Below are 25,155 nucleotides of genomic sequence, written 5' to 3'. Positions count from 1 at the left end.
TATATATATAAAGTTGGGTTCACTGTATTTCAAAATCATATTAGCCACTGCTAGGTCATTTATAGTTTGAAAGCAAACAATGGTAAATGCTGATCCATTCATATTCCAACATAAAATACAAGATGGGGTATTCATTACTGTCTGATGTGTGCTTCCCGCCGCCACAGAGAACAAAATGCCTCCTTTTTTAACCATCTATATTTAAACTGTATGGGGACAATCTACAATGAAGGATTTCATTCTTAGGAGGTACACTGGAATTTTCACGTTGACAACACCAAACTGTGGTGTTTCTAAAGAATTATCATCTATTGTTTTAATATTAGAAGTTTTAATGTTAGAATTTTTGCGTACAGTGAAGAGATATCTCTCTTAGACTTGTTTTGCTCAAAGTTAGATGAGACTGTTGATCTATTTGAGGGTAGGAAGGCTCTGTAGAGAGATTGGGGTAGGTTAGGTCAGCCTCTTTACCAGACTTCTGTGAGAGCTCTCTTAGCAGAGAGAAATACCCCTCACTTCACAATCATGCCTTATTTGTGTCATTGCTTTTTGGCACTATGTACATCTGTGAACAACTGCTTTTTGGCACTATGTACATCTGTGAACAACTACTTGGAAGGATGAAGTACAGGAAGAACAAAATTTCGTCAAAAATTGCTGACAAACACCTTGAGAATTCACTGAGAATTGCAGCCGCTGCCATCAAACCAGACTAATGCATTAGTTTCACAAAAACAAGATCAAATACCCTTTTTTATTTTCTGTTGCTCTCTTATTTATGTATTTTAATACAAAACATTAATAATTAAACTAAGCTGTTACTTTATACACATTAGCTATATTATATATTTAATGATGGACACTCCAAAAGTGTTATGTTGATCCACGATATCAGAGATGACTGTTGGTGGCATTCGGGACTACTGTAAGCCATTTTACTTATTATATCGAAGAGTGGCTTGATCTGTCAACAGAATTATTGTATATCCACGCGGTGTCCTTGGAATGGAATAAAGATTAGTTAAATAATTGATTTCAAGATGCCCCTGGTTGAGAAGCAGTCCTGGAGTTCTTGTCTAACTAGAGACCTGTGGGCAGAAGAGAAAGATGCTCAGTCTTTAACACAATACCAATGGTTTAATGGAAACATGTTACAGCTAACAAAGTTTGGAAGTGGCATCAAAATTGAAGGAATTCATGATGTCGTCACTACAAGGCAGTGTGAATTGCTTAGTGACTTTGGCTTAGGCATCTGGTAACTATTTCAATACAGATGAACATCAGGTTTATAATTTGCTGGCTGTATTTACAAGACGCTGGAATCTGTCTGGGTGCTGTGTAACAGAAAAACATTTTAGGATCACTCATGAAGAATTAGCTGCAGTGTGCACCCCGGATGTGCAGGAGACAGCAGGAGTTGGCAGTACCACTATTTGGTTGTTGCCCTTGGAGAATGGAACAAAATAAAGTCATCTAGTATTTTATTAACATCTTAATTTAATTCTTTCTGTTGGATAAGTGGCCTGTCCTACCATAAACAAATCAAAGCAGATGTGTTCCACATGCCCTCCTTTCAGCTGTAGGCAAAGCTTACCCACATATCTGGTACAGCATATGCCTGAATAACAGTGAAAACTGTCCTCAAAAAACTTTCTGCAGTCTGTATTCATATCCCTTGAGACTCATTTGAGAATAACTTGTGGAAATAAACTCATCCTAACCTTTTTTATCTGTATTATTTTAATTAATGTGCTGAATGTTTAAAATGAACTAGCATAAAGACTGCCCAGATAGTGTTACTAGGTATTAAACCAAGCTGCAAAGAAGTTGTGGAGAATCTTAAATATATAGTTGGTAAAATAGTCACACTGTATTGATAGAGCTGCTTATTTTCCATGGATTTGAATGAGAAGTAAATCTGAGAAAAACCCTTAGCAGATCATGGCTGAGTAAAAATGCTGGGGTAGTTAGAAATTTATGTGCAAAAGACTTGCTTGAATCTTGTTGCTCTGCTTTATTACAAATTTTTATTGTGGTGCTCATTATGTTTCCTATCTTTGAAACAGATTACAGGACCGGCCCTTGCTTCACTTTGGTAACGAACCAGATGTGCCAGGGACAGCTCAGTGGAATAGTATGCACAAAAACCCTTTGCTGTGCAACTGTTGGGAGAGCATGGGGCCACCCCTGTGAAATGTGTCCTGCACAGCCGCATCCCTGTCGACGAGGCTTCATTCCAAACATTCGAACTGGGGCCTGTCAAGGTAAGTTAACAGCAAAGCTTCCCCAAAAGCTGCTGAAATTGTTACTGGATTAATCTTAATTGAGTTACACTGCTGTGAATAACCTGTCCTAAGCCATTCTTGGCTATATGTGTGAAGTATGGAAAAACATTGTCAAATGCATTACTTCATGATTCAGTGAGTGCCTGATGTTCAAGTGAGTACATTAGTAACTTAGGTCATGTGAGAGCAGCCAGCATCTTAATGAATTTCTCACTGCCAGCAGCCTTTTCCCTTGGTTCTCTAATGGTGTTTTTCAGAGTTTACCAATCAGCCATTCCATGGAGGAATGTATTCTGTTTCAGAAATCACTCAAAACATGCATCAATCCATGGCAATACTGTTCTATTTATCTGGTGTGGGATTTTTTTGTTGTTGTTTTTTAGCTAAAATTTGTTGGTTTTGGATTTGTCTTGGGTATCTTGCCTCTCAAGCTACACTGTTTCAGCATGAAGAAAAGTGTGTGCTGTGCCATTTAAAATGCCTTACTTTACTTACTATATATTTTATACAATTTTGGAAACGTATTTGCATTTGTTTCAAATCGTAAAATCCACCCAGATGTTGCTTACTTCTTTCTGAGCATGCCTTACCACAGAAAGTCCTTACACTGCTTTTGGCTTTTATTCTAATACTTCCAGCTGTATAAATTCTTTTATTGTCTGGATGTCTGGCAGGAAACAGGAGAAAGTTAACAGGGGCAGCTATGTATTAAACTGATGTGGATTATAAATTCCCAGGACCGTATCTTTGGGACTAGTTTATTTCGATCTGTATAACATTTTCTAATAAGTTGCAGTATTTTTTAAAACAGAGGAGATAAAGATTACAAATCTACTAGTAATTTGATTTAATCATGAAATTCCTGTGAAAGGACTTCAAGGCATTCCATTGTATTAAAAAATGTAGATATCTGTCAGAGGCCACGTCCTGGTTGGTGCCTGCAGATAGACATGATGAACTTCAAGATGGGCATGCTTGCGTATGCCACGTAACTTGCACATATTTTAACCTCGGCCATTCTGTTCCGTCTCTCACTAAAGGTCAGAAATAAATTGTGTAGAAATCTGTAAATTGATGTTTTGAGATCTTGTGTGCATAAATAGGTGGCCACACCCCTGACCTCATTACACACCTAATTATATCCCTCTTATTTGTGTCATGGAAAAGTTGCAGTGACCTCTCCTCTGGTTTTGTGCAGTTCAGAATAAGGCTACCTCTGCTTGCTACACATTTCTTTGCATTCAGATACATTTATGCTAATTCATTTGCAGTGCCAACACAGTTTTGGCCCCGTATGTTTGACCTGTACTTTCCACTTTTCTCTTCTCTTGTAATGTGTTCATAATTTCAACAGATCTGCTATAGAACCACATATTAGCTTTATTTTTCATGCAATTGTACTAAATCCAGTCCTTTTGAAATCAGATAACATCCATTCAGACTGAAGACATTTCAGGCTTTCACATCCATATTCAATCTGACCAAAGAAAAGCAGATTAAATAAAATCTCTGAGTAGAAAAGAAACCATTATTATTGTGTGGAGAAATCAGAAGAAATGAAATGGAGGGGAAGACAAGTTTGTTATAAAAAGTAAATAGAGCATCACTGCCCAAAGTTTGACTTTGTCTGGCTGGCTGAAAGTTAAATTAATATTACAGCTGAGATTTCTTAAAGATACAAACTACAAAAACGAAAGCCAAAAGGTGGGATTTTGAAACAGACAGCATGACTCAGGAGCATGAGTTCTACTTTTTTCATTTAAATTCAATACAGTGCCATGAAGTCTGGCCTGACTGCTATTATTAAAGAGCACCATACTGCTTTAGCTTGAGTCCCTTCAGCAGTGTTTCTGTCTGTGGGTGCTAAAGCTGTGCTGATTGTCTGTGCTTCCCAGCACAGTGGGTAATGCAGGCATGGCAGTGCTCTGATTCTGCTGTGCTTCACGACCTGGTTCAGACAGCCCAGGGATCTTTACATAATGCTCTGCAATGTGGTACAGATATGCCCCTTGGCGTTTCTGAAACTTCCTACTTGTGGCTCCCAGGGAAATTGCTTCTTGGCCTTTTGTACAGACATAATACTTTGCTTTTCAGGCTGGAAGACGCATTACAGCTGTCTCTCTGCGAATTATACAGGGAGATTTAAAGGCATCACCTCCTTCAGCTTCTCTCCTGTGTAGAAACTGACCCTAGCATGAAGCCCAAGAACTCAATAAATTGGATTTTGCCAGCAGTGGCTAGTAACCCCTAGGGAGATATGGAAAGCACAGCCATTTGTGTTGGAGAGTGGTGAGTGCTCCCAAAGGATTAGGGAGCAGCAGGCACAAGGCTGCCCTCAGGGGAGTGTGAGCCAGACCTCTGCTGTCTCCTACTGCCGTGTCACTCCTCCTCCTTTAGTCTTTTTTTCTGTGGCTATTACTAAGCCATAGCAACACTTTTGCAGCTTAGTGATGACACATATATTGTTGTGCTAAAATAGCTGTCAGGCCAGAAACTTGAAAATGTTTTTTTTGTGCTTCCTACCTACCATATGATATCATCTTTGTCATTTCATTATCTTAAGTGAAAATTAAAAGCAAAGAGAGAGAAATAAAGGGAAAAGTTAGAAAGAAAAAAAAGCCAGTTACGAATGTCTAAATAAATCATTAATAATGCCTCTTGATATATTAATTATGGCTGTGAAACTCCTTGAGTCAAATCCTAACCACAGCTTAAAGTCACAATGCTGATCTTACTAGAGTGAAGAGTTAATCATTTCCATCAATAACAACTGTGAAGTTCCCTGTATGAGGCACTCTTCATGCACGTTACACACTGTTCCTTCATTCATGTGGGGCTCCTGAATCTCAGCACTTGGCTACATGCTGTATGGAGTTGTCAAGATTTTCAAAGTGGCAAGTGGTTCTTGCCACTTTCTGAAGTGGCAAGCTTCAGATTCTTTAAAGGAACCTGGGCTTAGGAGGCTGTTTTCTCTGCATCACCATTCCCCAGATGTTTTGCAAAAACAAAGCAATAACAGTTAGATGTTTAATGTCTGTAACAATAATAACCATGTGATTTCTTGCAGAAAATATTTAGAGTACTGTACTTAATCATACTTTGCACAGAGTAATTACAAAATTAGTGTCTGTCTTCACAAGCAAGTATCATAATATTATGATGGGTGAATAATGGATTTAGGCATATTTACTTTAATTTATATGTAGACAAATTATTATGACTGTTCTTGAGAAATGAATTAAAAGTGGGTGGTTTTTTTTCTTTTTTTTTATATGATAGATGTGGATGAATGCCAAGCTATCCCTGGGATCTGTCAAGGGGGAAATTGCATTAATACTGTTGGATCTTTTGAGTGCAAATGCCCAGCTGGACACAAGTTTAATGAAGTGACACAAAAATGCGATGGTAAGAACTTTCAGAACTTTCTTCTGCAAGAAGAGGAGGGAAGTCGTCTTTTTGGGGCCAACTTTGTTTACAAGTTTGTAACAAACTTTCCAGATTATTTTTCCTTGAATATGCAAATGCATTCTTCACAACAAACGTGGATAATTGTCCTTTCTCCTTCTAAACCAGAGATTCTTAAATATTAGCCCTGCAACTTTTCCCAACCTTTTATTCATGTAACGTTTTGCAGACTTAAAGGTCTGCAACATCTGAAACAAACATTAAAACTAAAAAATGTTTTTAACTGATATGTTTCTTAAGAAACATTTGAGGCACTTGTGTGTGTATCTTTTAACCAAGAAGTGTATGTGACGAGAAGATTCAACGCATCCCCACATACTCAGTTAAATTGCATTTGATATTAATGAGAGCTGGATACTGCTGAGTGTTGACTGCAGGACTAAGCTCTAAACTTATCCTTATAGTTGCAGATGTTTAAGAAGGACAAACATGTTATCTTTCCTTATTGCTAGTCATCATTTGGAAGAGAAGTGTGTACTACATATTATTGTAAAAATTTTGGCTTCATGATTATAGACTCTTGCAAATTTTTAAGTGTGATTTGTTATGACGTTTTCTTCTCTATAATATAATAATCAGGCATAGTTACTGCAATCTTAAACTTGAAGGGTAAAATCTGAGTAATCACTAGTTGGTTGACTCTCCCCAGAGAATTTTCCATTGCTTGACAAGCATTTAGCACCTTGCAGATTAAACTCTTCAGAGAGCAGAAATGATGAACCACCAACACCAGGAGTTTAAGGTGATCATGAAAGTGAGGTGTCCATCCACCACCTTTTCTTGCATAAGGTGTTTTTAAGGAAGTACTAAAAAAAATTTTAGTCAGTTCAGAGGAATTATGACAGTCTTTCAAAAGAAAAATACCTTATTTCAAGGAAACATTATAGTTTAATTACAGATTAGGGAAAGCAGTTTCAGAAGAGTTTGTTCGTAGCATGGCTTTCTTACTGTCTGCCAGTGGTTTTGGAAGAAAGTAGGCCAACTCCAGGGTAGAACAACATTGCAAATGTTTCCTTCTGCAGATGAAGTACCAAGAACATGGTGAACAAAAAAAACTAAACACGTGTCTTGTTAAGTGTTAATACTTGGAAAACTGGGAACTGTAGGCTTGCATATACTGCGTTGTATAAACATGGCTACAATAGTTTTGATTGCTAAATCATGTAGAAGAGTACCTTCAGAGCCTGCAGTTGGTAACAGTTAAGTAATAGTTGGCTGAGACCAAGAACTAGAACTACGAGCTATCTGCTGAACTAGCAGTACCATTTTATTTTGTGTCCCAATTCAAGTAAGATCATGATAAAAATCATGAGATACAGAGAGACAATAGAAGAAGATGAGAAAAGGAGATGTGTGGAAGAAGTTCTCTTTATTAGCACAGCTAGTGGAAAATTAGATTTTAGGTGTTGCATTATTTCACTGCTTTATATCAGCATTCCTCTTCCAGTTGCATTAAAGCTGAGGTGAATATATTTTTTTTTGTGGTGATTAGTGGGAGAATTTTTCTTAGAATGACATTCATATTTGTGAGTACATTGAGTATACCTACCTTTATAAAACTTGCACGCTTAATAATGACAATATTGCTTACATGAATGTCAATACTAATATAAACAGTGAAATACTGTTTGGGTTAGGCTCAACCCTAAAATAAAGAGTGGTGATTTTGCTTTTAAAAAGGTCAGACTATATAAACAGTGGCAAAACTGAGTTTAAGATAAACATTGGTGAATTTGAGTCAGAAGATGCTTGAATATGATCCATTTACAACTGCATTTTTCTCTGTTAATTAAGGGCTCTATTCAGACCAAAATTCAATTTCCACATTTTTTGTCACTGAGACTTGCAGGACTCCTGCGGAGTATATTCCTGGGGCAGAAGCCAGAAGTCTCTTAGCAGTGCTCCCACGGCACTCAGACTCAGGGCTCTGGCAACACCCTTAATGTAGCACTGAACAAAAAGTCACACCCCTCTTGCACACCCAAGTGAGGAATGTGACCCACATCACGACAGCTAGCAAGATGTTGGGGAGGAATGTGTGCTCAGGGGGCCCAGAGCCCTGCACAGCTTAGGATGGGACTGTGAAGCTTGGCTGTCTGTCTGCCACTTCAGTCCCTCTACTTTTCTGCAAAGGTGAGGGGCCACAGAGGTAGGAGAGCTTCCAATTCTTCACCTAGGGAAAGAAGAATAGGTAACTTTTACATTACAGTCCTCACAGGAGAAGTAGAACAGATATCCTCTGTACTTGCTTAAAAGCTCATTAATGGGCCTGTGGGACTTCGGGTGTTCCCCCATCTGCTGGGGCCAAATTCCAGTTTAGGCGTTACATTTAAATTCCTACAATCGTTTTTAATGATTACAGTATTATTCATTCCTTGCCTTGGTGCACTGGGTGGTGTTGCACCATTTCATCTCAAAAATTTTTGTGGTTGGTGAAATCATTATTATAGCCATGTGTCTATCTGTTTGTAGATCTCTGGAGATGAGGTTGGATAGAATCCTGTGAAGCCATTATTTCTGGCTTGTCTCTCCCTGTCAGTAGAGATACTCACTGATCATAGATGGCTGTGACAGGTAGTTGTCATTGATCACTCTGGAAGTAACCTACCTTTCTACCATGGAAAAAAGTGAGCTGATTTTAAGCTCAGCTGGACTCCAGCTTCCTAGAAGATGAGAGCACTGCTAAGTAGATACAGCTGTATTGTTAAGACAGTCACTGGAAACCAGGGGGAAAGTACACATCACAGGCAGGCTACTGCTGGTAATAAAGGAGCAATTAGGGCTAGCATAGGTTGTTTCTTGCAGGACTTTATACAGCTCGAACTGCTAACTGTCCTTTACTTTCCTTCCGTTCATGTATGCAGCTATGATCAGATGTTTAATATATGGGTCAGAATCTGTTAGTGATGGACATGGTCATGGTATGGACTTTTATTTTAAATTTTTTAACAAAATCTGAGTAGAATTCTGGATTTGAATTCTGCCGTGCATTCTATGGTGGATATTTCAGTTTCTGTCTAAAAATTTGTTGGAACTTCGGAGCATTCATGTAGTGGAGAGCCTTTTTGTTGCCGAAGAAACAAATAAAAAACAGAAAAGATAATTTTTGTTGCTTGCAGTCATCCTACTTTGAGCTATAATCCTGTTAAATTGCATAGCTGATCAGTGCTTTATTGAGGATTTCCAAGAAAAAAAGCCAAGTACAGTAAGATGGATAGACAGTTCAGAAGGTGCTGTGCTTCCATTTGAGTCAGCACTGAACCATTGGCTATCTGGTGCCAGGAGATGCAGTACTGCTGAAGATACCATAAGATATAACACTTATGCTCCGGATCACTATGGTCGTTACAGGCTCTGTGTAATTTTTCTTAATGTGCAGAATTTGGTTTGAAAAGGTAATGGCTTACTTGCTTTTACTTTCTACAGTTATCGATTTTCATCCATCATTATCAAGCAGTAGAGCAAACGTTCTTTCTTTTCGCAATTTACAGATATTTTTTTAGATTTTATTTTGCTTGTGTTTAAGATATGTAATGAAAGATTCTGATCCTGGTTCAAAACTGATGACCACATTCTTAGTATGTGAATTAGTAAGGATCTCACATCAGAAAATTGGGTCATTAATAATAATTATAAAACACCTATCTGCCCAATATAAATAATATGACCCTGCTTCTCTTTTTTTTTTTTTTCTTGAAGATATTGATGAATGCAGCACCATTCCTGGAATCTGTGATGGAGGAGAGTGCTCAAACACAGTCAGTAGTTACTTCTGCAAGTGTCCTCCAGGGTTTTATACAGCTCCTGATGGCTTAAAATGCATAGGTGAGTAGTATACTGTAAATGGTAAGTCAGAAGCTGTCATAAGCATTCATTAATATCAGAAATGGGTAATGGTGTATAAGAAACATATTTCAACCTGTCATCTTTAAATCCTTTTATATAGAAGTCCATCATGTGTCTATATCTGCATTCTGAAATAATTTTTCCATTTGCAAAATGTATCCTCTTTCACTCTTTGTTGTAACCTTCTTTTGATAATTCATTTTAGAATTTTTCTGTCATGCCATATTTATTGTGTTAAAGTAGGCAGAACTTAATTACAGATCTACTTGATATTCATGCTCTAGTGTTTGTCTTTAGTTTAGTCTATGTTATATTCAGTAGCCATTTAGAAAAGCAAATACACTTCAGAAAGAAGATAGTTCATTCCAAACAGCCTTTTTTTTTTTTCTTCTCATTCTAAAGTGCAGATATTTGTCACTAAAAGAAACAGCATGATAAACTGGGTGTGGGGCACTTGGATCTGTTTTCATAATGGTGATGAGTGCTGTTCTTTCTGGCTTTCACTGTGGTACAGCAGAAGCAGTGTTTCAAACATTACACTAGTTATCAAAGGACTATGTGAATTAAATGATTGCCACTGCAGTGCCAAAGCCATGAAAGAGCGGTGTTAGTGCACTTACACGTTGCTTCTGGGAATCATATAGCATGCTCTGCAGCAGGTCGCATATCTTATTACTTTTATTTTTCCCTTTCTCTCAATTTAATGCAGTAATTACTTTTTTTGACAGCCAGTGCTGAATTCTGACCAATCATTGTCATTATTTAGGAATCAAATGAAAGACTTATTTCCTTGGTTTTAGCTTGTAAACTTTAAAGGCTCATGCACAGTGTTCAAGAGCACCAGAGTTCAAGAGAGCTTGCTGTATTTAGAACCTTTGGTAGAAAATCGTTTGGAAAAGAGTTGAACAGAAATGACTTCATGGAGAAAAGTAGCAAGTGATAATAATTCTCTTCAGAGTTCTGGAAATAATTTAGATTATGATTAATTTTGAAACATTCAATTCAAATATATTCTATTGCCATTCTGTTTCTGCAGGGTGAGAGAAATGAACTGTATTTCTTCCATTATCAAGAATAGTATTTTGGTAGATTAGATATGTACTGCTCACTTAAAATGCTGATGGAGCATTGCTTATATTGCCCCAGATGAACAGCTCTCAAATGACTGTGGATCACTGATTTCTGCTTGTAGTTAATATTTACAAAGGATATTTATGCAGCTTTTTGAAGTAAAGAAATTCTATGGAGAAGCTCAATTGCTATTTTCTTTTTACTTTTTATACTTATATCTCAGTCAGGATTGCCCAGTATTCACCCCTGCATTACATTCCTGCACTTTTCCAGTATTTTTTACCCACTGCATTTGCAATCTGAAATAGTTTAACTAAAGAATTGGGGATTTAAGTGATTACAGGCTTTGTTAAGTAATATGCCATCATTAAAATTTTGGCTTAGTGTCCCAGGCAAAACGTGCTAAATGGAAAGCACTATTAATTATCTACAGATATTTTGGAGTAAAGTCTAAAAGGCATATCACATACTTGCCATATTAACAGGGATAGAACTTGAATCTATTAGAGCTGGGCAAAACGTGTACTCTTGATTCAATTACATGTCTATCTTAAGTGAAAAGCAGGAGCTGAGTGTGTCTATTCTGTTACAGAGAAGGAAGTGCTTCTGAGAAATATTTCCCTTATGAGACTCAAATGGAGACAAATATCCAAAGGGGGAACTGGAGTTCCATTATTATGAACCTTAGAGATTAGAGTAAGCAAACGAAAGATGGTATCTCCTAGAGCTGGAGAGTAGGAACAAAAGTAGGACATCTTGACCAAATACATGGAGAATGTGATGAAGAAATCTTAAAGATCTCAATCTTACTTTTAGATGGATGTATTTAAAGAGAGAAAAAAAGCAAGCTTATTTTTCTTGAAAGCTTATATCCATGGGGCTTTTTTATTGTCTTTTTTTTTTAACTGAAAATATTAAAGTTTTAAAAGCTGAAAATGATTTTATGTTTCTGAAATGCAAGAAAAGTAGTTTCCAGCTGTTCTTGACCTTTTTTTGTGTCTTTTCCCTTTTGCAACTGAAAATGAAAAAAGAAAAAAAAGGAAAAAAAAAGAACTAAATAAGAAAATCAGTAATTAGGAATATGAAAAGATTTATCATTTTTCCTCTCAAGCTTACCATATTTTTCTGAAAATGATTTGGTTTTGGGATAAGCTTTTACACCTGTAGGTAGAAAAAGATATTTGTTCTTTGTTTATTTTTTTTTATGACACATTTTGTGCTTGCAAAGAACCCATCTGATCCTTTTCTTCTGCCCATTACTGCTTTCAGATGTTTCAAAAGTTCATACTGGCCAAAACTGAGAAGGACAGATTGCAGGAGATGATGATAGTCTTGTTTAGAATACTCCATTCCTTACAGTGCACCCCAACATCACACCAACCATTTGAATACAGCTCTACTCTGTATGAAGAGGAAAATTACAACAGCTGCAGTGAGAAACAGTTTGCATCAGCACTTTCTTTGGTTTTAAAATGGTAGATTAAAGAGGGTATGTGTTTAGTTGGGTACCAGAAGGCCAGTTACAGAACTGAAATTTTTTTTTTCATTTCAGATTTCCAGTATATGATAATAAGGTTGAACTAAATAAAATTTAGAAACAAAGGCTAACTAACTTTTTTTAGCTGTACAGCCAATAATATCTGTGTTCAGGGCTCCACTAATGCAGAACCATCACAGACTCTCCCAACGTATCACTATATATCACTTTCCTCAGAATAGTAAGAAACTTCTCTCTTTTATGCATATATATCCACTAGATGATCTAGGAAACTCTGAAAAGCAGAGAGAAGGGCAGATAAATATACCATGCCCTGTATAACTGAGATGCTGTTTCGTTAGTAAATGGTGTCTGCCATTGTAAGGTGATACCTGCAACTTTTTCCAGTACACTTTGATAGCAAATGCTCATGTATTTTAGAAACAAACTTGATCTGGTTTATCATGCAGCATCAAGTCACACTTCAGCTTTTATTGAATTTGACATGATGTGACCTACTGTTAAACAATTGCTCAGAGCTGTATATTTATCACAAGGTTATTTTATTTTTATTTTTTGCTTCCATCCACATTTTCTCTCCCTTCTCTAAGGTAGGGGATCTTCTGTACAATGTTGTTAGAACTAACTGTATGAAATCTGGGTACGAGATGTTCTTTGTACAGCACGTGCTCGCTCTTTTCAGACAGGAAGCCAGCACATCTCCATAAACAATGTGATGGCACTAGTTAAAGCTGTGCTGCTCTTTCTTGCCTGCAAGCCTATCTTGTCAAATCATGACATACTTCAGCTGGGAACGCCATGACTACTGAAAAGTGAATTACTGCTTTGAGAGATGCAACACTGAGTTTACTGCTGTATATCTGTGTCTTTCAAATCAAAGCATAAACAGCGGTGATCTCTTACTATCTTTAATAGAGATTACACTGGAATTTTTCTCTGGAGGCACTGAGGCATATCCATTCTTTTTTCCTTCTCTGATTCATTGACATCGCATGTTTCACTTCGGCGTTCACACAGAAAGTATTTCACCTGCATTGAACTCCAAGTAGCCAAAATTTTATCAATGTTTTTCTGGTTTTGTGCCTTTTGCTTTCTGTTTTTTGTGATGTTGCAAGTGATAGATTGTGTAATAAACCAAGTAAAGCAGGGCTTTTCCTTTCTGTTAAAGTCATATTCCTCTTTGGATTCATGATTACATATCCATTTCTCTCTCTTTTGGTAGATGTGCGTCCTGGATACTGCTTCTCTACTCTGACCAATGGGCGCTGTGGCAATCAGCTCCCACAGCCTTTGTCCAAAATGCAGTGTTGCTGTGACAGCGGCCGATGCTGGTCTTCTACTGCAGCCAGCGCCCCTGAAATGTGCCCAATCAGATCCACTGGTATGAATCCACCTGTATTTTTATGGCACTGAATTAGGCAGTCATTTTCTTTTATCAGTAATGTTTTCATTACAGCACTGTACAGAATAATTGAGGCTGGAAGGCACCTCGGGAAATCATTTAGTCTAATCCCACTGCTCGAAGAAGAGTCTCTTATGGCAGGTTGCTCAGGACCCCTCAACGGGCTACAGCAAGCAAACACAGTCAAAGGACTTGATCTGTTGCTTACTGATGATTTGTAGCCTGATTTGATCTTTGTTTTCAACATCCTCTTCAGGCTCAAATTATTTCCTCCAGAGCATTCTAATAGATCCCTCTGTAATTTTGTTTCCTTTCCCTTATACCTAGCTTTCTGAGCTGCTGTACCAGAATTTGACAAAGAACATAATTTCTGTCTGCTATCAAAAAGTGCTGTACTTTATTGCCTTGCTGTGTATCAGGATCCCCAGATAATATGAGATTAGAATTTAGAGAATATTGTAAAACTAAGTGTGAGGGAGTGAAGGAAATATGTCTTTGAATTTGTTTAGGACTGCCTTGGAAAGAAAGAGCACAAGAAGCTTAAGGATTGCTAGGGCAAAGCTCATGAGAGGTGCAAGGTTTAGGGAGGAACTGAGGTCATAACAGTACTGCAGTATTGCTCTGAGTTCTCAGAGGTCACATACAGGAGTGTTTGTATTTCTTGGTTTTAATTCTTTGAGTGGAAACGTAATACTGAGAAGGGATCCAAGATCAGAACTCTGGAAGGTCTTTTCCTGGTTCTGACACTATTTTACTAATAGTTTTTAAATATGACAAATGTCCAATATTGACAAATAATGCTAAGAAAATAGTGTAATCTACTGATACTCATCTGAAACGGGAAGGAGGCATCTCCTCAATCTTAACAGATTGAGGTAATCCCTGTTTTCTTTACATACTTTCTAATTATTGATATCTGACTGCTGAATAAGCTGGGTGGAAAAGTGAAGTAATTCAGCTCATGGTGCTGACTGAGAGATGAATGAGGAAGAGTTAGAATCCAGGACTTTTGATGCAAAAATCCATATGGGGTGTCCCTATGGTTATATTCCCTATTTTTATCCTGACTTGGATTGTGATATAGATTGAGACCAAACTTGCTTGTTTCAAATATATTTCGAAATTATTTGAAATGCCTTAAACATGTGCAAGTGATTGCTGTCATTATTTAATTGTGTTCATTTATTCCTCAGTATATCCTGAGAAAGCGAGATGAGGAATTTAGAGCTGCCTGTGAAGTGTGTCAGTGTCCCAAAGTCTCTCTAGTTCTGAAATGGGAATGCATAGCAATATGAAGTGGAGCACTAGCTGCATAACATAACCAAGTGGTTGCATTTTCAATGTGAGCAGCAGACCAGATGGTACTATAAAATAGGTTGTTTATAGCTGGAAATTATACATGGAGATTAAAGTTGCAATAAAAAGGGCTTGCACTGTATTTCTTTGCATAACATGGCAATAATTGTTTATGTGGAATGACAGTGTTCACCATTGATGCTGTAAAATACTTTAAAAGTGGTGTCTCAGGCATCCACTAATGCATCTCTTCAATTCTCACCTAAACAGTTCCTTCATGTGTGCTAATTCCATTCAATAAATGGGCAGCCCCAAGGCCATGACTTCTTTTTGTGTGGAAGGCCTCTGATCTTGGTGAATTGCCTTTGGATAATTGGGCATTACAGTCCAGAGTAGAAAAGAAATACAGTATTGTTTCTTTCACAGAGACTGATCAGTGGGTTGTAGAGAATGGATGATTAGAGAATCAGCTCTTAAAACCATCATTAGCAAACATTTGCATAGTGGAGTTTGTGTATGCAGTTATGCAGATGCTGTTTCTTCTGAATCTCTCTGTGTCTATTTTATCACAGATAGACCGCTGACAGAGAACAGATTCTTAGTTATGAATAAGCAAAATAGAATGCTAGAACAAAACAAATAAAATTCAATAAATACTTCTTTGAAATGATTTAAAGATTAAAATCACCCTAAGGAACACTAGAGGGAAATGAATAGACAAATAAAACAAACTGATTACCTAAGAGCATTAAAATAAACATGATAATAATTAGGGAGGGCAGAATTTTGGACTACCATGTTTATTTAAAAAGCCTGTGTGATTCCAGATGAATTTCTAATATGTTTTACAGGTGGAAAAAAAGGTGTGATAAAAGTGTTGAAGGCTGAAATATTCAGCCTTGTTCTCCCAACACTGAACTTGTTTTTCAGTTCTCATTTTACATTGCTTCAGCAATTCATACATCTCTTTAGCTTTTTGTTTTCATAATTTCCTTCCCCTGTTATGCCATAAACTTTAAAATTTAAAAGTTCCAAGATACTGTCTGCACAAATAGTAATTTGTGTACACACAAATTGCGGACATGAATCAGGTCAGCTGGAAATGTGATCTTTAATTGTGATACTCTATGTGCATTCTTTGGATCAAATTTTCCAAAACCACACTTCCCGAGGACAAAAGAGTTGGGGGCAGGAGGGAAAGTGGGTTAGTAGGACAGATGCCATTAATAGAGATAATAAAAGAATGTATGACACTCAGTATAGACTTTGTTTACAGCAAAACAGATCATTTTCTCATTAGGGAAGGGAGGAATTTACTGTGGATCGGACTCCGTTTCTCTATGCTCCTTAGAATGCACCTTGTTTGGTTTCTGCTTTTACTGGCAAACTTCCTTTGGACGGTGAAATAGTGTTAGTGTATTCATTCTCTAATTGGTTTTGCCTCTTGGCTAATATTTATATTTCTTTGTTTTAGGAGACTAACTTTTGAGAAATCCAGTTGAAACTGGGCTTTTTCCCTGCTCAGTATTTTTCTAACTTTATGGCAAGCTTCGTATTAAATTAACTTGGGATCATGTCCAAAAGTCCTTCTTTAGGTAAACTTTTCATTGAGTTCATCAAAGATCTGATGATTAAAATCAGATTAAAATTAGATTAAGACCAGATCGCAGCCTCACTGTTAAATTCCATATCCAGAATGTCAGTTTTGTTATCTTTTTTCTAACACTCTTCTGACAAGCAGTGTTAATATCCTGCTTTGGATTAATGATTTGATTCACAGAACAAAGCTCATTGCTATGAAGAAAACTGATATAGGCTCGGGGTTTCCAGATTGTTTAAAATTTGTTATTGCTTATCTGAAATGCTGTGAAAAGGCGGAGAGTTGGATAAAATGGGATATGCTGCAGCAGTCTAACACAGCATCCATGTTTTCACATTTCAGATGAATATCGCAAATTGTGCACAGTAGCTGCTCTGCTGCCAGCAAGACCTGACCTTCCTCCAGGCCGTCCTGAAGGCATCCCTCCACCCCTTCTTCCTGGTCCTTACCCTCCCCTAGTACCTTCGCAGCCAGAATTTGTCTATCCGTCTCGGGCTCCACCACCTCATGGTAAGAAGGAAATATTTACCTTTTGCTATGCCATTTGCATTTAGCTTCTGTTTAAAAATACATTTCTCAGGTGCAGTATATTCCCTTCAGCTCATGGTATCTCTTGTTTACTTTATCTGGCACTTAACTGGATATCCTTCTAATCATAGCCTGGTTACCATATATTTTATGGCAAGTATACCTCATAGGTAGTGTTTTTCTCCTTAAAATAGGATTCCAGCATTACATCCTCACTATCTGTACTGAGATGTATATATTATAATAGTTATGTTTGTTTAAGGCTATTGTGAGCTTTGCTGCATGTCAACATTGTGGAACGTGCTCTTAAGTTATGACTGTTACTTACTTTTAAAGGGCTTGGCTATGAGAAAGCTGCTTCTTTCAAGTTGTTTTCTTCGCTCTTACTTGGCCAAGTAGGAGATGTACAGATAAAAATATTAGTCTGGTGTGCACTGAAGCAAAACCAGTTTGAAGAAGGAACTGTTCTGGTGATACATTGGGTTGGGTAAGATTTCCCTAGAGCAAGGAGAAAGTCAGAGCAGCATAGTGATGCATTCTTTGTTCTGTCCCTTTCTTGGGGAATTTACTAAGTGAACATACAGTCTACTGTAGGCATGTACCACCTGAAAACATTTGGTGTAACCACATAGTCTTTTGCAAATAAGCACAAGTTTGTTTCACCCATGCTCTGTACAGATGCAGGCAGACTCCATTTGCACTGACACCAGCTGAAGCTATTTAGTCTTGGGTCAGCACCAAGCTGAGCTAATAATCCTAAGAGGCAAAGTATGCTAACTCAGGCCTGACACTACACTGACATAGCTGCACAGCTTCTAGTCAGCTGGGAGCACGAATAGAGCCAGCTCACATCTGCCTGCCAAAGACCGTATAGGCATACCTTCCAGCGTTATTCCTGCCCTCTTTCACTGGCTGTCTGTGGAAATAGAGATAACTGAACCATTATTCCAACTCTGCTGATCTGGGGTGCCACTTACTCACTTTTCCCCTAGGTGTGAGTAGATTCCTCTTCCTTTTTCTCTTTTTCAGGATGAAAGGAAAAAACGTATCAGATTTGCCACAATGAAAAAGGCAGTAGTTGCTAGCTGTTTTCAGACAGATCTCTTAGAGACGTAGTGCCACTTTCTCTCTTTCAGTGCTGATTGTAGTATGTAATTCACATTGTGAGGGAAGGTAAATGTTGACTTTTTATGGAAAATGCTGTCCAAGTTGCAGATTACCAAAAATGATTATGCTGAGCTATTAAAATATTTTTCTAACTCTGTTGTTTCAGTGATCTTGCCGGTGAACTTCACTGACTATTGCCAGCTGTTCCGGCATCTCTGCCTTAATGGGCATTGCATTCCTACTCCTGGGAGCTACCGCTGCAAGTGCAACAAGGGATTCCAACTGGACGTTAGAGGGGAATGTATTGGTATGAGATTTTCTATCTTTAATAATGGGGGAAATTTCTAAACCAACTTTTTATTTTCTACATGATTTCTGAGTTCTTATATGAAATAAATATCCTCAGAAAGAAAACCCCAAGCAACAGTAAATAGACTTCATATTTAAAATGGTGGCAAAAACCATTTTCAACTGTAAAGTTACTTCTAGAGTAGCTTTGCCTTTAGGACAGCATTTAACAAATCTGGTAACTTGTCACAGAATTATACAAAAATAAGAATTCCTAATTAACCTGTGACTATAATGTGTTCCTTAGTGATTCAAGATAACCGATTCAGAAAGCTACCAGCTCTTTGAGTTTGCAAATGAACTATTGTAAAAAAAATTAAAAAGCAGTCATGAACTCACACTTAGTAAAATGAACAAATCCTCTTTCATCTGATCTGGAGTATCCCGTTGGACTCTGGAGACCTTTGATTTTGGAACTCAGATAGAGCCTGATAATAACAACAAGGATTAGCTGTCTCATACATGGAAGATTTTGCTTCTGTCAAAAATTTTGTAACTTCTGGGGCCGGAAATGCCTAAGTATGGGATTGAGGCCTTTACTGCAGTATCTTGTCTTGTTGAGTACTCTCAGTTTCTTGCTGAGTTTCCCAGTTCTTATTTAGCTTAGAATGTGATGTCCTGTTACTGGGAATTCAGTGGTGTCCCCTTTCCTTTTAGATTGCAGCACACTATTTCACAACTATGAAACAATAAAATAACTCTGCAGACCTGACTGCCTTTCAGCCAATATCTTAGTAAAAATATACTGGTTTTTGCAGATGTTGATGAATGTGAGAAGAATCCATGTATCAGTGGAGACTGTGTGAATACCCAGGGATCCTACGTGTGCCAGTGTCGAGTAGGGTATCAGAGCACACCAACTAGAACAGAGTGCCGAGGTAAATCACTGTTTCATAGCCAAATCTGTTTTACTGTATTCATGCTAGAAGGGAAGAATCATTTTTAAGCAGCATTTAATATTTGCTATGTATGATTTTATTTTATTTTTTAAATGATCAAATAAGGCAGTAAAAAGTACTGTTTTGAAATGGTTAATCTGCCAGAACTGGGCTTCTATGAGCAGGATTATGAAGAAAGACATTTTGTCCTGTGCTGGAAGTATCTTGGCATCATTTGTGGCTTTGAACTGAAAGACATTACTATTTTTAACTGTTTAATCATTTTTACTTTTGATACATGAGGACCCTAAGGACAATTGAGAATCCAGTTGGAGCTGGAGAAAAGACTGTTAAGAGATCATTGAAAGACTAACAGAGGTGGAAGGAAAAAAAAATTTTCCAGTGGATGAAGAGCACAGTGTCCATGTGTTCTTCCTCTCCACTGTAAGAGGAAGAAATCAAACAACAGTACAACAATGACAGCTTAGATAAGGTATGAGAAAGTAGCAGAGCATGGGAAAAGGCTAGACAGGGAAGCTGTAGACTCCCCTTTTTTGGTATTTTTGAAGAACAGTCTCAGTAACAGTGCTGATGGTCTTCATCCTGCCTTCCTGCAGGAGTGGCATCACTCCTCAGTGATAAGGGTTCTAAGACTCCAAAACTGTCCTGGGATACTAATTGAACAGCAAAGGTGAATGCAACATTATATCACTAAGCCATAATAAGAGACAACATGCAGGAGAATTAATGACTACTTTGATATTCCATAAAAAATGTGGCATCTAAATGAAGTAGGATAAATTTGAATACTTGAAATCCTAGCTTGTTTTTGCTTTCTGAAGCAGTTTCTAAAGAGCCAGAAGAAAGTTAGCTACATTAGTGTGTTTTTTCCTTTGTGAATCCAAAAGGTATTTGTGGTACAGAAGCTTACTCCAATCCAGTGTGACATGCAGAGCCAGCACCGCTGCTGTGTGTTGCTGGGAGTATTGCTAATTGCTGCCAAACAGCCAAGTTGTAGAAGCATCTTCATAACTCAACTTACTAGTGGTGAAGGAGTGCTGAAGTGGAGTCTCAGTGGTGATGAATTTACTTATGAGTCATTTTTGTCACACGCTTTTAATTTGACTGATTCATTACACAAACACATGCTTGTCAGAAGCCCAGTAGCTTAATGGCATTAAAGCTAGCAGTTCCTTTGCAATCTATGAGAACTGTGCTAGCTTGACAGGCAGTTCAGGAAGTGCTAAGATGTGCAGAATCTTTGTTTTCTGAAGGTATTTTTAGGACTAGTTTAGGGAAAAGAAAAAGGCTAGTGGGATGCATTTGGCAAAATATGCGTATAGCATTGGAGCCTCCCAAAGTCAACATTTGCTGTAAAATTATTTTACATTACTATTTTGTATATTATTTTATTTTTTTGCATACACAAATGTTGTCTTTGCTGATATGCTTTTGCAAATGTATTCTTACATCCCCTTCTGAAAAACGAAGTCTTCTTGATGACCAGATATTTATCTACTCCTTGCTCTGGGCAGCCCATGCCAGTACCTCCCCACCCTCACAGTGAAGAATTTCTTCCTCAAGTCTGACTTAAATCTGCCCTCTTTTAGAGTAAAATCTTTATCCATGCAGGAAGGCAAAGATCCTAATGAACCCTAAAAAACTAAAAGGCCAGGAAAATGTTGAGATGATTTAGCATTTCTGCCTACCCTAAGGAAGAAAGCTGGCAGAGTAACTAAAGCCAAGCTTGGGGACAACTGAGTACCATGGAAGTAAGGAAAAGGCACAGAGCACTGAAAAAGCCTCACTTTCTGTGTTACTGTGTTACTGATCAGTTATGCTTGTTTATCAGTTGAGAAAATGTTTATCAAGCCTGTATACTTTTGCTGGATGCCAAGAGATGTAAGCGGCCACTGCCACTTGAGCAGCTCTTGCCTGGCCTGCTTCCTTGCTGGCAAAACGCTTATTTTAATGGATTTCTTAGCAGCTTCCCAGAACTACAATGCTGCAAATTGAAGTTCAGAATTTTGAGCGACATCAGTTGTCCCTCAAATAATTGTCTAGAGATCAGAAGCACCATGCTGGACCTCGTCCATTATTCCTTCCTCAAGCACAGCAGTGTCCTGATATCAAGAGGGCTTGGAGAAGGGCACCCCCCAAATATTTGTGAAGATGATGTGATTACACATTAGATGCATTTGCATAGGCTGGTTGAGATCTCTGTGAACGGAGTCCCTTGTGTGCAGGAATCTCTGGGAGATGGTCCAGGCCTTGATGGAGAACACTGAGCAATCTGAAAAATGTCTAGACAGTCTGTCTCAGCATCTCCTCTCCCCTCGTTTGGAGGCGAGGGAGAGCTGCCAGCCTTGTGTGATATCACTATTCAGGTCCTCCAAAGCACTTGCCAAGCACCTCCTGCAGAGAGGGGGAAATGAGGAGCTGATGTTTCAAATATAAAATAAGCAGGAGAAATATCTTCTGAGGTGGGAAAATCTCAATCTTTCTTCCTACCTTACAAAAACAAGCTTCCCCTGTCTTTTCTTCAGTAGTTAGCTATTGTTAAGTTACATTTCAGTAAAAACATTTTCATGATGAATGAAAATGGAAAAAAAAAAAACAGTTAAAAAGGTCTGATTCATGTTTGAGCAAGCTGCAGGATAATGTTCACTGAAATTCTTTCACAGCAACTTGAAATTTCAAGCTGATGAACATTTTCCACATCTTTAGCATTTGGTTATGGAAATGAAAATAATTTCTTTCTCAGGTGAATATAGTTTCCATGTAGGGTTAAAAACCATGGGAATGGGGAAATGGGAAAATTCCTCCTGAGTATAAAAAAGAAAAAAATCCAAACATTATTTTTCTTTCTGTTTGGCTTTCAGACATTGATGAATGTTTACAGAATGGCCGTATCTGTAATAATGGACGATGCATAAATACAGATGGCAGTTTTCACTGTGTGTGCAACGCTGGCTTTCAAGTGGCAGCTGATGGGAAAAACTGTGAAGGTAAGACTTCTCTGAAGTGACTCCGTATCAGTAATTACAGTTGCAAGAGATTGTTCATGTCAATAAAAAGAAAAGGACCTTTGGTGGGGGGAAAGGGAAGGAGCAAGGAATTGAATTTCTAAGTCCCTTTTGCTGTATCTGGGAGGGCAAGTAAACTGTCTTTTGCAGCCAGTTCTGGAGCCTTGGCTTGGCAAACCTCAACAGGATGTCTGTCCAGCAGGAGAAATAGCACATACCACTATCGCAAAATGCAGTTTCTTTGATGGGAGTGGTACATTTTAAAATGGAGCACATTTTAAAACGGAGCACAAGTCACATGCTGCCTGATTTTACTGTGTGTTTAACAATATGCTTTACGGGATCTCACTGGGTGACTAGAAATGTGTTTTATGCAGATGCAATCTGGTCTGACCTATAAAAACCATTTTAGGAAAAATTTGTAAACATAATTGATGTGTTCCTACCTCCCAGACCTTTAGCAAAGAGGGGGAAAAAAGAAGAATGTTCTTTATCATGCTTCCCAAGGTCCTTGGGAGGGTTCCCAATGATCTATTCATACATTAAAGGAATTTCAAGCACTGTTCTTAGAAACATTTTTGGCAGAATATTATCTCAGTGATTCAGCTCAAAGATTTAATGCCAAAATTCCTGGTTGGGATAGATACACAATTTTTTTTTTAATCATAAATTATTTTTGTCTGACAGCCCGTAAGTAAAAAGAAAACACACTATGTCTAGAAGCGTAATTTCTGTCCAAGACAGCTGCAGTATTAAGGAAAATAGCATGATTCTGAATACATTGTAATGTCATTATGATCCAATGATTTTATGTGCTAGTAGTGATTCTGTTAATCCTTAGTAGAGACAGACATTTTAAAACTGTTTTCCCTGACTCTTTTTTAGATATAGTTTAGCACTTTAAGTTAGTTTTTAAATATCTAATTACAGAACTGTATTGCCTAAATACATTTGAAAATGAATATAATTTGGAAAAAAACCCTTGATTCTGATTTCTTCCTTTCCCACCAAATACCATGTGCTAATAGTAATAAGAACCAGGACATCAGCAGTCTGGTAAAACATTTTTAATTCCATTGCATATGTTGCCAGAATGTCTGTTGCATCCACTTATGAAACAGTTTCATCTCTGGCATTGTAATGCATTGAGTTTTGTTCTTAGGAACACATCTGCACACAGTAATCAGTAAAGACCACGGGTCTGTGCCGTCCCTTAATGTAACTGTGTATAATTCTTTACATGACACTAGTAAATAGTCCTGGTTTCCTTGTAGGTAATGTCCAAAATGGATTTGATTTGTGCCAGGATCAAGAGTAAAAGAGTAAAGAGGATGTAATAGCTTACTTAAATCAAGCACAGAATTCTTGTGTGTGTATGACTAACTGGCTGTGCAGAATTCAGAGTAGCACTGTCTGAGACCTCCACCTTTTCCTATTTGAATTCTTCATCCTGTGCCATTAGGTCAGAGAGTGAATAATGCCAGTGTGAAGCAATAATTACTAAGTACCTTCCTATGTGACCTATTATGCTGAGTCCAGGGAGAAATATGTTTTATTTTAAATGAAAGCAATGATGAAAATGCAGCAGAATGCAGAGTGCTTCTGCATGCTTGAGTACTGTGTTGGGAGTCTCCCACATCCTAAGTCTTATGCTCATCAAACAGAAGTTACAGAAGTTTTTAGTCCTAACGCAAGTGTTCATTGCCATTCCAAATGCACTCTGCTTCCAACCTGGCTTCTGTTTACGTTCAGATTGACCTCTTCAATCATGTACCTTTTCACCCTTTTAAGGTTTTGACCAACCACATAGGAAATTATCTTTTGGATATAAGTAGTAGAAGTTCTTGTATGTAAACAGTATTAAGATTATCCTTATTATATGCACTTTCAGATATGGACGAATGCAACATAAGGAATATGTGCCTGAATGGGATGTGCATCAATGAAGATGGCAGTTTTAAATGTATTTGTAAACCGGGGTTCCAGCTGGCATCTGATGGACGCTATTGCAGAGGTGAGCACAATAAGTAATGGATTCATGAGAGCTGAATTCTGTAGTAGCTTCAAGAGTTGCCTAATTTTGTTATAGTGATCCTTGGGGACAAGAAGTACTGTGCAGAGTTCTCATCAGATTTTTCAGTTGGCTAGAATGATTTGTTATTGCACAGAACAGAACTCAGGCTTCTCCACAGTGTTAAGCAATAGCCTTAACTGATCAGTGGGAAATATTCTTTGATCAAGGGCTGTTATATCCAATCTAGTTAAGCTCTTTTTTTTTTTCCTTTTTCTTTTTTCTTTTTTTTTGCCTATGAGGTCTTCTGCAGTTTGATTTCAGTATACCTCACTTTTTTTATTTGTCATTTGAAGTTTTCTGTCTTTGACAAACAAACATTCTGGCTCATTGCTTTTCTGGGGTTTGATTCTCATTTCTGCCTGGGTGTTCCTACTCAATACAGTATCTTTGAGAAGGGCACAGTAGCCCATGTGTCCAAGATGAAGACATGAGTACCACAGCAAAATTGTATTTCTCATTTCCTGCACTAGTTCAGCAATACGCCTTGTTGCTAGTTATGTCATCAGAGTTCCTGTTCTGTCCCATCAGGAACTGCAAACTTTCTGTCTATAAATCTTCATGTTTCAGCACGTTGTACAAGCGCAAATCAGAAATCAAAAGAAAAGAAAACAAGTACAGAGCCAAATTAACTATGATTTTTCTTTTTTGAAAAAAAGAAAAAGAGCTTTTTTCAGCACTTGGAATCAAGGCAACAAAAGTGCTTGCTTGCTTACAAGCAAGCTTTTTTTTTT

The 25,155-nt window shown here is 37.7% G+C and overlaps 1 protein-coding gene across 1 annotated transcript in view; it reads left to right on the top strand.

The window, feature by feature from the left end:
- Positions 1-25,155, top strand: part of FBN1 (fibrillin 1) — a 142,397-nt gene that overhangs the window by 42,517 nt on the left and 74,725 nt on the right. The window contains exons 6-14 of the mRNA XM_010717420.2: positions 2,067-2,264; positions 5,565-5,690; positions 9,450-9,575; positions 13,388-13,546; positions 16,806-16,973; positions 18,265-18,405; positions 19,205-19,324; positions 22,207-22,332; positions 24,242-24,364. Coding sequence (XP_010715722.1) covers positions 2,067-2,264; positions 5,565-5,690; positions 9,450-9,575; positions 13,388-13,546; positions 16,806-16,973; positions 18,265-18,405; positions 19,205-19,324; positions 22,207-22,332; positions 24,242-24,364 — 1,287 coding nt within the window. The remainder of the gene's footprint in view (positions 1-2,066; positions 2,265-5,564; positions 5,691-9,449; positions 9,576-13,387; positions 13,547-16,805; positions 16,974-18,264; positions 18,406-19,204; positions 19,325-22,206; positions 22,333-24,241; positions 24,365-25,155) is intronic.

Source organism: Meleagris gallopavo, chromosome 12, assembly GCF_000146605.3.
Source record: "Meleagris gallopavo isolate NT-WF06-2002-E0010 breed Aviagen turkey brand Nicholas breeding stock chromosome 12, Turkey_5.1, whole genome shotgun sequence".
NCBI lineage: Eukaryota > Metazoa > Chordata > Aves > Galliformes > Phasianidae > Meleagris > Meleagris gallopavo.
This window is presented reverse-complemented; position numbering and strand designations above follow the sequence as displayed.